Here is a 14,942-nt window from a genome sequence, read left to right on the forward strand (position 1 = left end):
TCTGGATTAAAGATTGTTGATCGAAGTGCGTCTGTGATGAGCTGAAACTTCGTAGATCTAATCCCTGATGATTCTTGTTTATATGGTACATAGGTTTATGTTTTAGCTTATGGTTGATCATACGAAGAGGGTTGTATCGAATTGACATTTATATTGATTGATAGTGAATTATTTGGATTGAAACCCAGATCCTTGGATGTAGGATTGATCCCAATCCGAACCAAGTAAAATCCTTTGTGTACTTCGTGTCTTTCTTGTTCCTGTTCTTATTGTTCAATGATTAAGTGTTTAATTCTTGAGGCCGTGTTCTTTGTGATCTCTGCTTGTTATTTGGATTTCTTGTGCTCTGAATTTTAACATTTACAATTGTGATTTGTGACCATCAAAATCCATTAATTATTATGTACATTGTAAAAAAAGAATTAATTAACAATGCCAATGATTATATTCACCCTACTCCATTTCAATATATGGTCCTACATAAACCCCCCCCCCCCTACCCCCTATTGTTAAATTATTCCTTAGGGGGGAAAAGGCGTGATTTTGAGCAAGCACCTGATCCAAAGTTTTCAAAATTTCTCCACAATCAACGCCCCATTTTTTTCAAAATAATATTTACCTATTTGCAAATGCATAGACGCTAAGTGGCGTATACGTGATTTAACGATTTATATAATTCGACCCGAAGACTAAAATATTGATCGAATATTTATGATCTTAATCATCATTGATAGATGTTTACTTTTAGATCGTGTATACTGTATAACATAAAAGAACGGATCTACGCGGGGCGGCCACTACAAACTTGGGAGTAGACCATTTTGATAAAGATGATTTTAGAATGACAATAATTATAAATTGGGAAAATATTATTTATTTACTTATTTATTTATTCTATTCTTTTGGAGTTGATGATTATTATACCATAGGCCTTGGATTGGAATTTGGATCCACAAGGTGAGATGTGATAAAAGGAAGGGAGACCATGTTTGCACTTACTTTGTCAAATCAATCGATATAAAATGTGAAAATAAAAGAATTATATATTCATTGGCTGAGAATTAATTCATGGAAAAGTAAATTTTTACAGAACTTTTGTTTAAAACGGACCCCAATTAATTAAGCAAATATATATACATAAAGTGTATAAATTTTTACTTCGATAAGCCTCCACCTCTGTTCCATTTTCACGCTTGTGATTCATTAATTTTTCTTTTCAAAGAAGTGATATTAGTTTGATATACTTTTGTCTGTGGGCCTGTCCTCTATATTTGACCAATTCATACATTTCATTCTTCGTTGTCTTTTATATTCAATCAAATATTACTTGAAATATGGCCCATCTAATATTTTTTCAAAAATAAAACAAAATTCCATTTTTTTTTACACATTTTGGGAACTCGATGAAAAAAATATTTCCTTTAAAAGTTGGCTCGTTTAGTGCATGTATTATATAGTATTCATTTGTGACCAGTACTTCATAAAGACTGATAATGTTCGAAATTTACGTATATTAAAATACAAATTTTGAAATAATTTTTTCATTATTAAATGACTAAGAAATTAGGTCTGCCTGAAATAGTTCCAGCTGCAAATACAAGTTACCTTTTTGAACGTCAGTTCTGTTTCAATATTTATTCCAATATTATGTTCCATATAAAGTAAAACTTCACCAGGTAATGAAAGGCTCTTTGTACAATTTTCACTAAACTTAATTTACAGACCACTTGAAGATTCAGTGCAATATATAATATGATATGATATTATTAAAAGAATAATAATAATAATAATATTTTAAATCCAAATTCTGCCTTTAGACCTTTACCCCACCAAGACTTGATTACAATTCCTCCTATAATTTCTTATAGTTCACATTCCATTCCATGTTCCCTCCTTTTTCTCCATATAAAATCACACGCATAACAAGGAACCAAGCCCTTTTTGTAAAGCTCATTCTGCCTCTTGGCACAAAGGGAATTGTATCATCATCATATTCACCACTATTTCTCACACATTTTTACACACACTAAAAATCTCCCTTTTGGAATATTGGCTCAACTCCATCAATGGAGGTGAGAATGATCATCATCATTCGGACAAGTTTTTCTTTTATGGTCATGTTTCTTGTCACGGCTATGGCAGGAGAACAAGCGCAGCCTACGATGTCAATCAGAACCGATGCTTCGGCTCTCTTGTCTTTCAAGAAGATGATTCTCAAGGATCCAAATGGAGTTCTTGTGGATTGGCAACTTAATAAAGATCCATGTAAATGGCATGGGGTCGCTTGCACTCTTGGGAGAGTGTCAGCTGTTGATCTTGCTCAATCGTCACTTGTTGGCCAAGTTTCTTTCTTTCCATTCTCTTCGTTAGATATGTTGACTTCGCTTAACCTTTCTGCTAATTCTCTGTCTATAAATGCTACCACGTCTTTGGTGCAAATCCCTTATGGTTTGAAGCAGCTTGAGTTGTCTTTTGCTGGTGTTTCGGGCCATATTGCGGAAAATTTCTTCGCAGATTGTCCTAATCTTGAATATGTGAATCTTGCTTTCAATAATATCACTGGTGTCTTGCCTGAAAACCTGTTCTTGCACATTGATAAGTTGCAGTTTCTTGATCTGTCATATAACAACATCACAGGCTCGATTGCGGGCTTGAGAATCGAAAGCTGCGACTCTTTGTTGAGTCTTGACTGGTCCGGGAACCAAATTTTGGGTTCCCTTCCAGCCTCATTTTCGAATTGCACGAATCTAAATGAGCTTATTTTTACCGAAAATTCACTCAACGGGGAAATCCCTCCAGCTTTTGGTTCTCTGAAGAACTTGCAAAAGCTTGATCTTTCTCACAATCATCTCACAGGGTGGATCCCAAGCGAATTAGGCAGTATATGTAATTCACTTTTGGAACTTAAACTTTCAAATAACAACTTTACTGGATCGATCCCTACATCATTTTCATCATGTTCTTGGCTTCAAGTTCTTGATATGACCAATAACAACTTGACCGGATCGTTCCCTGATTCAATCCTTCAGAGTTTAGGATCTCTGGAGACTCTATTACTCAGCAACAATATGATAAGTGGAGCATTTCCCTCTTCCATTTCATTTTGCAAGAAATTAAGAGTAGTTGATTTCAGCTCCAACCTGCTTTCTGGGAATATTCCACCGGATTTATGTCCCGGGGCTGCCTCACTTGAAGAGCTGAGAGCACCAGATAATTCACTTTTCGGACAAATCCCACCTCAGTTATCTCTGTGCTCACAACTAAAGATCATTGATTTTAGCATAAATTACATCAATGGATCGGTTCCTAAAGAGCTCGGGAATCTTGAGAATCTTGAGCAGCTGATAGCCTGGTACAACAGCTTGGAAGGAGATGTGCCGGCAGAGTTGGGGAAATGCAAGAAACTCAAGAATCTTATATTGAACAACAACCATTTAAGTGGCAAGATCCCAACTGAATTGTTCAACTGTGCTAATATAGAATGGATATCCCTCACTAGCAACGAACTCAGCGGTGAGATTCCAAGAGAATTCGGGTTTTTATCAAGGCTAGCTGTTCTACAGCTTGCAAACAATAGCTTGACTGGTCAGATCCCCAAAGAGTTAGCAAATTGTAGCAGCTTAGTTTGGCTAGATCTTAACAGTAATCAGCTAAGTGGTGAAATCCCATCTCGACTTGGCAGGCAGATTGGAGCAAAGGCGCTGACTGGAATCCTCTCAGGAAACACACTCGTGTTTGTGCGAAATGTAGGGAATTCGTGTAGAGGAGTTGGAGGATTGCTCGAATTCTCAGGCATTCGTCCTGAGAGACTGCTGCAGGTTCCATCATTGAGAAGCTGTGACTTTACTAGGTTGTATTCTGGTCCAGTTTTGAGTCTTTTCACTCGGTACCAGACATTAGAATATCTCGATCTCTCGTATAATCAGCTCAGAGGAAAAATCCCAGACGGATTCGGCGAAATGATAGCCTTGCAAGTTCTTGTTTTGTCCCACAACCAATTATCAGGAGAAATACCGGCTTCTCTTGGGCAGCTCAAGAATATTGGGGTGTTTGATGCATCAAACAACAGACTTCAAGGGCACATCCCCGACTCGTTTTCGAATCTTTCTTTCTTGGTACAAATCGATCTCTCCAACAATGAGTTAACAGGGCAAATCCCATCTCGAGGACAGCTTAGTACACTTCCAGCAACTCAGTATGCAAATAATCCAGGTCTATGTGGGGTTCCATTGCCCGAGTGCCAATACAACGACAACCCGACTTCAGACAATCCAACAGGAAACGGTCAAGAGAGACGTAAATCTGCTGGTTCCTCTTGGGCTAACAGCATGGTAATGGGAATTCTCATATCACTCGCTTCCGTCTGCATACTGATCGTGTGGGCAATAGCGATTCGTGCGAGGCGCAAGGAGGCCGAAGGAGCCAGAATGCTCGGTAGTTTACAAGCATCACACGCAGCCACGACGTGGAAAATCGAGAAGGAGAAAGAGCCGCTGAGTATCAATGTTGCAACATTTCAGAGGGAACTGAGGAAACTCAAATTCTCGCAGCTGATCGAGGCGACGAATGGATTCTCAGCCGCTAGCCTCATCGGGTCAGGAGGATTCGGTGAAGTTTTCAAAGCTACATTGAAGGATGGATCAAGTGTAGCAATCAAGAAACTGATACGGTTAAGCTGCCAAGGCGACCGGGAATTCATGGCCGAAATGGAGACACTAGGCAAGATCAAACACAAAAACCTCGTCCCACTTCTGGGATACTGCAAGATCGGCGAAGAACGACTTCTGGTATACGAATTCATGGAATACGGGAGCCTGGAGGAAATGCTTCATGGGAGGCCAAGAAACGGCCAAAAGAGGATTCTAACATGGGATGAGAGGAAAAAGATAGGCAGAGGTGCAGCCAAAGGCCTCTGTTTCCTTCACCACAATTGCATTCCTCACATAATTCATCGGGACATGAAATCCAGCAACGTCCTACTAGACCGTGAAATGGATGCAAGAGTATCGGATTTCGGAATGGCGAGGCTTATAAGTGCCCTGGACACGCACTTGAGCGTCAGCACGCTGGCCGGGACGCCTGGATACGTGCCCCCAGAGTACTATCAGAGCTTCCGTTGCACCGCCAAGGGGGACGTGTATTCGTTCGGTGTCATACTTCTTGAACTCCTGACGGGGAAAAGGCCAACCGATAAGGAGGATTTCGGTGACACGAATTTGGTGGGGTGGGTGAAAGCTAAGGTGAGAGAAGGCAGAGGCATGGAAGTCATAGACACGGAGTTGTTGTGTGTCACCAAAGGCAGTGAAGAATCGGAGGTGGAAGAAGTTAAGGAGATGGTGAAGTATTTGGAGATAACCATGCAATGTGTGGATGATTTCCCCTCCAAACGCCCCAATATGTTGCAAGTTGTGGCCATGTTGCGAGAGCTAATGGGCAATAGTGCTTGAATTTCATCTGTATATCGATTCGGTTAATTAATTAATTACATGTTTGTGGTAATCCATTGAGTAAATGTTATGTCATGCACATTTTGTGACACTTTTTTTTTTTTTTTTTTTTTGGTTCGAAAAGGAAATTGCGACAAGTTTTATGTAAAATGTCAAGATCCCTTAGTTTAATTAGTTTCAACGATTTTTGGGTTCCTATTCATCCGATAAATAATTTGTTAGTTAATGTGGAAATTCATTCGAGTTGTGATTTTATTTGTGAATGGAAAATTCCAATCTTGCACAAGGGATACATATTTTATGAATGCGGGATTGTACGGTCTTGTCTGAATTTGTGAAAGTACGATAGAAATGAGTTAGTCTATGTTACACCGGGAGTGTTTTACCCTCTAATTCAACACCATTAGATTATGGAAATTGACATGTGTGTGGATGATCCAAGGACTAATATTTGACCATGTGTATGTATGTATCATATATGCAATGATTAACTATATTACGTCTTAGCTTAGTAGAGACCAATTTTGGTAGGTTTGGTACGACTTTTTTAATTGTACGAGTGAAAAAGAATAACAGGCATGTGAATGCCGGCGATGCTAAAGAAAAATGTTTTGACTTGGGCCGGACAAAAATAAAGTAATATACCTATCGGGCCTTGATCATGAGGCCCCATCTTCATTGCAATTTCTACATTATTGATAACGTTCTAATGGACCTTGATTTGGGCCATTTTCCCCTTATTAAACAAGCCTAAACATGATAAAAAAATACTTGCTTAAATGCCGTTAAAATCGTCCATTTAACTTGTTTAGATAAAAAACGGTTCTTTTTCGTAAAATCTTTGAATTCATGAATAAAAATTATAGATTTAAATTATAAGTTTGAAATCCTTGATCCAAAAAATAATAGTCCATTTTAAAATTTTAACTTTAGTACCACATCATGTTCTAATTGTCAGGACTTCATGCTTCGGAAATGCCGACGACGAGAAAGCTCCACCCCAAAGAATGGGTCGCATAAGAAATTTGTGATACCAAAAGTTTTTCAGACATATTTTCATGTTTTTTTAAAGACTTCAAAAGTGACAGCAGATAGTTATCTATACGCAAGTAAATTAAATAACAATTTAATCATGAAACCAAATAATTGAATGAAAATTACTTGAAAAAGATTTGGTTTCTATATAATTCGGAAATTTCAATGTGATCAATGATGACAAATATATATATACCAAGTCCTCCCCGAAGAATTTCACAATACTTATAATAATGTCTGAAACAAGGCAGCCGGCGACTCCGGCTTCGATCCATCAGATTGAGGGCCAGACACAACCTCGAGTGGCGTCGAAGCCGACGTTGATGCCTTTATTAGCTTTGATCGCGAGACTCGTCACTCTGGCTTCTCTAATAGTGTCATTGAGTGTCATGGTTTCCGACTCCGAAAAATTCGACTCCAGAACATCACTTCACTTCAACGATATTTATTCCTACAGGTAATTATTGATGATATATAAATGAAACAAAGACCCTTAATTTAATTATATACATGCATGGTTATAATTAATTATTTATATTATATAGTACAATGTTAATTTAGTTTCCTTGCATGCACATATAGGTACGTGGTTGCTACTTGTGTCATAGGAATAGTCTACAACTTATCGCAGTCATCACTTCTGATATATGAAGTTGGATCAGGAAAAAAGATATTAAATCACCCCTTTCCACATGTTATCTTCATTGGTGACAAGGTCATTTTATGCCTACTAGCGACCGGCGTCGGGGCCGCGTTCGGTGTTACGATTGATCTCAAGAGTGAGATAGACGAATTGGAGGATGCGTTTGAAGATCACGTGGGCTTCGGCTTTCCTTCGGTACGAGCGAAACTAGATGACTTCTTCAACAGAGCATATATCCCAACCATTTTTCTTCTCATTGCACTCCTCACTTGTGGAGTTTCATCGGTCCTTTCATCTTTGGCTCTCGCCAAGAGAACACCATAAGATATATGCTTTTCTAGGGAAAATATAATATATATTTTTTCGAGTTACTTTGTTAAATTTTGAGTTTTGGTGTCTTTGTTTTTGAAATTTGGTTTTGATGTATACAATAACATTTATGTAAGGTTTGGACAGTCTGAAATCACAGAAATACCAGAAATAAATATTCGAGTCTGTGTTATCTTTCAGTGTTGTCAACACTTCACGATAACACTATGCAGCAGAATAATTAACTAACAGTAAATGTAAATAACACAAAAATAATTATGCACAAGTACTAAGTACTTGTACGATGCCTCGTGGCAAAATAATCACTAGAAAATCAAATCAGTTTACAAAAAACAACTAGTGATTGTTTTACGAAAAATCTACTTTTCTCAACAGATTGAGAAAATAAAAGACTTCCTAAAAACTAGTAAAAACTAGAATAAAATATCAATAGGAAGTTCTAAACCGAAAAACGAAAACCAAAGAAACACTTTCTGAACAACACTTCACTCGTGTGTTCTTCTGTGTTTCCAACACTACTCGGCAACACAACGTAGCAGTAGTATCTCTACAGAAATTCTTCAATGATCGAACTTCAATACTCTAGAATTTATGCAGTACTTTCTCTATGTATTTTGCTCTCTATGTTTCACTCTCTTCTCTCTTGATTGTCTCTCTCGTTCTTGTACAATCTGATCGGTCCAAGCACTCCTATAAATAGATCTTCAATATGTTTCCATAAATAAGAACCTACAAAGCATGGAAACAATATATCATCAGAAATCACATATTTCGAATCAAGATATATCTGATATTACCAATTTTAAAACATGTTCTAAGAAAGGCAAAACTATAAATATAGAAATTGAATGCAATAAGGAAATAATTTAAAAGGCATGTGCACAACATGTTCTTTCAAACTCCCCTTTTTGCCTTTCTAGACAAAACACACAAACAAGTGCAAATAACTCCCCCTATCTTATGTAACTAAATCTCCCCCTGAATTTAATCATCTCAAAACATAGTGTTGTATGGTCGTGTTGACAACACCAACTCTCAACACTTACTAGATCAGAGTAGCAAATAGTTTAATATCATATCAGAGAGTAATAAGGAGCACGACCTAATCAACTCAGAAAAAATATTACCAACTCAGAGAAAAATAACAAAAGATAAGGATAAGAAAAAAAACTAAAACCAATTATGATCAACCACATCTCTAATCATCTGTCTCTTCAGTTTGCTCAACACTTGATCCTACTCCCCCTTTTTGTCCAGAGGGCCCTGGTAGTCCAAGTTTAGTCCTGTACTCAGCCATTAAGGCTTCATAGTACTCGAGATTAGCTTTGGCTTGTGCAATTTTAGTTCAGCATGAGCCATTTGAGCACACGAATTGCAGTAGAATTCAACATAATCACAGCAGTGTTATGAATAGACATAGGTGGAGCAGACTCAGTGTTGGCGACACTGGGTACATCACCAGTCCATGGTAGATCAATCATCCTATTTTTTTTCAGCAAACTAGGTGCGATCTTGATAAGCTCATCTCCTCCAATCAATTCTTCATCATCCTCTTTCGTGAAGCCTTGAGATTCTAGCATACCATAGATCAATGAAGGAAACGGAAACTTAGTTGCTTTCCAACCACCTTCTCGAAAGGTCATAATATTTTCAAACACCAAATTTCCAAAGTCCAAAGGAGCTTGAGTTCCAATGGCAAACAGCGCAAGGGCTTGTGGTTTAGTTACCACTGTTGTATTGGTAGAAGGCGTCCAATTCCAGATCGCAATTTTGTGAAGCACAGAAAAGAAAGAAGAAAGCTTTGCAGCTGACAACCTGTCTGGGTGCAGTGGAAATTTTTGAACCATCCCTCCAGTGATCACTTTAGTGACTTGATCAATATCCTCAGTAACTGCATCATTATCGATATCAGGAGTATTGTAGTGCTCATTGATCAAAACAAGAGTAAAATCATACACCTTTCCTCGGATGTACACTCTTCCAAACTTAAATGATTCTTCATCTCCAGTCTTCATGTTCAGATTGCAGTAAAATTCTAACACAGCTCTTCTTGAAAATGGTCCGGCAGTGGTGACAGTAGAATATAAATTCTGTTGTTTCAAGAAAGTCACCAAGTTCTGCTTTTCGAAAGACACTTCATCAATATTTCTTTCCTCCCAACAGTCTTTTCCAGACAGAGCTTCCCATTCATCAGCAGATTCCTTTGAATAAAACTGAATATTGTATGCCTTAACAGAATCAATATCAGAGTCAGATTCAGCAGCAGTGTTGTCATCAGTGTTTGCAACACTGTCATCAGCAGCTTGTTCCTCAGAACTTCCAGAACCATCAGAAGCAGCATCCTCATAGTCTTCTTCCTCAGAACTCGAATAAGATGAACTATCAGACTCCTGGGGCCGGTTATTCTCAAACTCTTGCAATATTTCAGCATCTGGTTCATCACCATCAGATGGAACTTGTGAAGGTGCAACTGGTTTAGCCTTGGTTTTCCGAATATTCGCCATGAAAGTGGCCAGTGAAATTTCCTCATCAGTAGACACTGGAGCCTCTGTGGTTGGCTTTGTGGTATCATCAGCAACAGCAGCACTAGATGGCTCTTTCTCAGTAGAAGCCACATCAGTAGAAATTTCATAAGAAGAATCATCACCACTAGACGAAACTCCTTTCTTTGATTTGGCCTTTTCAGCAACAGAGGTTTTTGTCCTAGCAACCACCTCAAAATTTTGATCCGCAGAATCATCTCCAGATGAGAAATCTGGATCATCCAAAATAGGTCATGAAGTCTCCCCCTTACCACGAAATCTCTTATTGGTAGTAAAATCGAGGTTGAATCCCGCTTGGCGCTTTGACCTTCTCGCTATTGGCTGTGTTGGGAACACACGATTCAACACTGAGAAATCAGGAGGATTCTCAAGGTCGATTTCGTTCCCGGGTTCTCCTGGAGCAATTGCTGCCAACGGTGTAGGTTGAATGACAACAGGTACAATCGAGAGAATAGGATCAGAAGATAGCTCCGAAGGCTTGTCTTCCTCTTGATAACCCATCTCCGACCGTATATCATGCGAATCGAAAGCTTTGCTTGCCATTATAAACAATTTAGGAAGTAAGGGTTTCAGAGAATTTTTGCAGAGAGAGTTAGAAAAGATTGAAGATGATAAAATCAATTTCTACAGTGCTTAGAAATATATAGGAATATGGGGTTCAAACGGTAAAAAAAATCAAAAGCCCCTATCTCTCATATCAGACTAAGAATCTCCCCCTAACGGTAACAATTATCCAACGGGAAAAAATCTCTCTAATTAAGGAAATTAAATTTGATTAATTAAGGATACCCTGAAACTCTTACTTAAGAATATATCAATATTCCCCAAAAATAAATAACTCCACATCGAGTTTTAACTCCACTGAAACATATTCAATCTCAATCAATTCAATTTTCAGCAGGTTGGGCAATTTTTCCAATTTTTGTTCGTCTTTGAACTGTTAACCTTGAGCACGATATGTTCACAATAAATGCAAAATGCATGACCTAATTTATGTCTAAAACAGAATGTAATGAGATTAGATCAAAAATGATGCATGCAAAGTGCGTGCAGCACGTGTTAAGCACCAGTATTGGCAATACTTCCCAACAACACTGTAGTCTTCAAAATACTTTTGAATTTGTCACACTTCCAAAGCCATGTGTTTCTTCTTTTTATTTTGATTCAGAAGTGGTAGCCTGCACACTAAAAGAAGGTCTTTATTGGACTCTCTTAGGTAGCTTTTTCCAATTTTCTTCCGATTTTAGTTTGATTTTCAAGACATTGGTCACTGAAATTTTATCAAACCATGCTTTTTATTTTTTAAAACCACTTTTCATATGGGACAAGATCATGGAATACACGAACATCCCTCAACTACTTCGTGGTTTAAAACATATTTTCATGGCAAGTGTGTTCTGAAAATAACTTTGACAGAAGAACTACAAAGTGTCAGTCAGTATTATCAACCAGTGAAAAACATAGAACAATATGAATATACAGTATGCCTAAAGTCCTAAAAATGCACATGCATGTTTGGTGTTGTCCGTCAGTGTTGGCAACACTTAAGGACAGCAACCGTGAGTGCTTATAAAGAACACATGTTGAGAGATTTCCTAAGACTGGAGAATCTCTCGAAGTTTAATGCTTTTGTAAAAATATCGGCCAGTTGGTTATTGGTCCCAACAAACTCCATATGGATCATGTCCTTCTCAACTAAATCTCGAATGAAGTGATTTCTTATGTCAATGAGTTCGAGAGTGTTGTACTGAGTTTTTTGATATATCTATAGCACTTGAGTTATCACAGTACACAATTGGTGTTTCACTTTTAAGACCATAGTCTTGTAGCATTTGATTCATCCAAATTAATTGAGAACAACAACTTTCCGTTGCCACATATTTGGATTCAGCAGTGGAAAGTGACACAGTTCTGCTTCCTACTATACCATGAAACCAAGTTGTTACCCAAATAAAAACAACCACCCGTGGTGCTTTTCCTCTCATCAACATCTCCTGCCCAATCAGCATCACTATAGCCTACCAAATTAGTATTGGTTTCTTTAGTGTACCATAACCCTAAGTCTAAAGTGCCTGCAACATACTTCAAAATTTGTTTTACAGCTTTCATATGTGTGACTTTAGGATCAGATTGATATCGGGCACACAAACACACACTGAACATAATATCAGGTCGACTTGCACTCAAATATAGCAAACTTCCAATTATGCTTCTGTACAAAGTGTTGTCAACACTGTCAGCAACACTGTCTTTGCACAGTTTTTCATTAGTTCCCATTGGTGTTTTCATATGTCTAACATGATCAGTACAAAACCTCTTCACCAAATTCTTAGCATATTTGCTTTGACACAAAAAGATTCCATCACTCATTTGTTTCACTTGTAATCCTAGAAAGTAATTCAACTCAACTACCATGCTCATTTCAAAGGTAGCAGTCATGCTTTTAACAAAATCATTCACAAGTTTTTGAGATGAAGCACAGAAAATTATGTCATCAACATAGATTTGACAGATAAGAATGTTACCTTGTACTTTTTGAACAAAAAGTGTTGTATCTACCTCACCTCTTTTGAATCCAATGTCAAGCAAATATTCTGTGAGCCTTCCATACCAAGCACGAGGTGCTTGTTTCAATCCATATAAGGCTTTCTTCAACTTATAAATATGATCAAGATGATGTGGATCTTCAAATCCCTTAGGCTGTCTTACATAAACTTCTTCACTCAAAATTCCATTCAAAAATGCGCTTTTTACATCCATTTGAAAAAGTTTCATTTTCATGTGACATGCAATAACCAACAATAATCTAACAGATTCTATTCGGGCTACAAGAGCGAAATTTTCATCAAAGTCCACCCCCTCAACTTGTGTATACCCTTGAGCTATCAACCTAGCCTTGTTCCTTACAATATTTCCTAATTCATCAGTTTTGTTCTTAAAAATCCACTTTGTTTCAATGATATTACTATGATCAGGTGGAGGAACTAAGATACACACATAATTTCTAACAAATTGTTCAAGTTCATCATGCATAGCATTGACCCAAAACTCGTCTTTTAAAGCCTCACCAACATTTTTTGGTTCAATACTAGACACAAAGCAAGAATGTCTTACCTGAGAGTATGCAGAAGTCATGCACACTAACCCACTCATCTTTCGATAATCAACTTTTTCCTTTCTTCGGGTTTGCATCCTTCCTTATGCATCTCCTATGATTTGTGAAGTAGGATGGTTTTTCTGAATCTTGCTAGGTACATCATGTCCAGCATCTCGTATTTCATCTTCAAAATCATCCTGTTCTTCTGTACTCTATTCATTCATATTCAGTGTTGGACTCAGTGTTGTGCTGTGTGATTTTTCAGGTGGGACAACACTATTGACAACACTGGAATCAGTCTGTGAAGAGACAGTATCTAGCAGATCATCAATATTGTCTTCAATTGTTTTCCCCTTCAGATTAGCATAATCATCAAATACCATATTAATAGATTCAATGATAGTTCTAGTTCTCAAGTTAAACGCACGATAAGCTCGACTATTCAAAGCATATTCAAGAAATAGACACTTATTGCTTTTTGAATCAAACTTAGCCAACTGCATCCTGTCATTCAAAACATAACATATGCATCCAAAAATATGAAAATATTTAAGGTTAGGCCTCTTTCCCATGAGAATTTCATAGGATGTCATAGTAGAACCTTTCCTTAAATATACCCTATTGGATATGTGACATGCAGTATTTAAAACCTCAGCCCAAAATCTTTTTGCAATATTTTTGGAGCTTAACATAACTTGGAGGGTTCTGTTTTTCCTTTCGGCAATGCCATTCTGCTGAGGTGTCTTAGGTGCCGAATATTCATGTGATATACCTTCTTTTTCACAGAATTAATCAAACAATGAGTTTTCAAATTTCTTACCATGGTCAGTTCGAATCCTGATAACCTTCAAAGCAAACAGATTAGTGATCTGCTTTATCAATTTTTTGAAAGCATCGAAAGTTTCAGACTTTTCTCTTAAAAAGCTTACCCATGAGTACCTTGAAAAATCATCAACACACACAAATGAATACCTTTTACCTCCACAGCTTTCAACCTCCATAGGTCCCATTAAGTCCATGTGTAGGAGTTCAAGACATCGTGTTGTCCCACAGTGTTGTAACACTGGATGTGACACACGAGTTTGCTTACCTTTTTGACAGTCTCCATGTAACGCCCTCAACCGATGAAGATGTTACAAAACTAACATAACCTTACAATAACGCGGAAAAGAATTTTTTTTTTTTTTAAAGATGTATGCATACATCAAACCTTACTTAAAACATTTCAGAATAGTTTACAAACCAAATCCAAACCTTAAAATTTATAAAACTTGTTTACAACCTTAAAATACATCATAAAGTTGCAAATAGCTCAAGACATAGCATATCACACTCAACACATAACACACTCATGCATCGCCCGCCGGTCCGACTCCTTGCTCTTCTTCATGTCCGACATTAAACTCGTCGACATATGCATAAATGTCATCCTCATTACCTGCACCATTCAAGTATAGTGAGTCTAAAGACTCAGCAAGTATATGCAGTAAAAATCGTGAGATTTCAAATATCATTTAAACGTAACATAACATAACATAAACTCATCATTTGGTGACGAATTATGCGAAATTGTGGCAACCGTCATAATGGGCACATTCATCCTTTTCTTGTTGATCAATAATCATATGGCATTACGCCTCATAACTTTCGTTCATTCCTTTTCGGAGGCTCCTCCGGAGCTCATCCCGGAGGACCTAACCCGTACATTGAGCCGTATTTGGGAGGGCTACTCCGGAGCCCAAACCGGAGCACCGTTCCCGTATTGCCACCACAAAGACACATAAGACATCAAAATATTTTCATGCATCAACATATTATATCTTCATAATTCAACATAACATTATTCA

The 14,942-nt window shown here is 37.6% G+C and overlaps 2 protein-coding genes across 2 annotated transcripts; both read left to right on the forward strand.

Moving 5' to 3' along the window:
- The first annotated feature begins 1,970 nt into the window (after positions 1-1,970).
- On the forward strand, positions 1,971-5,463 carry LOC140882543 (serine/threonine-protein kinase BRI1-like 2). Its single transcript, XM_073288601.1, has one exon. The coding sequence runs from the start codon at positions 2,067-2,069 to the stop codon at positions 5,445-5,447; it is 3,381 nt and encodes a 1,126-aa protein (XP_073144702.1). The 5' UTR covers positions 1,971-2,066; the 3' UTR covers positions 5,448-5,463.
- A 1,252-nt stretch (positions 5,464-6,715) lies between these two features.
- On the forward strand, positions 6,716-7,449 carry LOC140878279 (CASP-like protein 4D1). Its single transcript, XM_073281877.1, has 2 exons — positions 6,716-6,939; positions 7,065-7,449. Exons 1-2 carry the CDS (start codon positions 6,716-6,718, stop codon positions 7,447-7,449), a joined length of 609 nt encoding a protein of 202 aa, XP_073137978.1.
- Positions 7,450-14,942: the final 7,493 nt, after the last annotated feature.

Source organism: Henckelia pumila, chromosome 2 (genome assembly GCF_033568475.1).
Source record: "Henckelia pumila isolate YLH828 chromosome 2, ASM3356847v2, whole genome shotgun sequence".
In the NCBI taxonomy this organism is placed as follows: Eukaryota; Viridiplantae; Streptophyta; class Magnoliopsida; order Lamiales; family Gesneriaceae; genus Henckelia; species Henckelia pumila.

Bases quoted from the DNA above. Each gene is read 5' to 3' on its own strand.
- LOC140882543 (XM_073288601.1), top strand. From the start codon at position 2,067: ATGGAGGTGAGAATGATCATCATCATTCGGACAAGTTTTTCTTTTATG.
- LOC140878279 (XM_073281877.1), top strand. From the start codon at position 6,716: ATGTCTGAAACAAGGCAGCCGGCGACTCCGGCTTCGATCCATCAGATT. The intron at 6,940-7,064 runs GTAATTATTGAT...ATGCACATATAG, and splicing joins AACGATATTTATTCCTACAG to GTACGTGGTTGCTACTTGTG.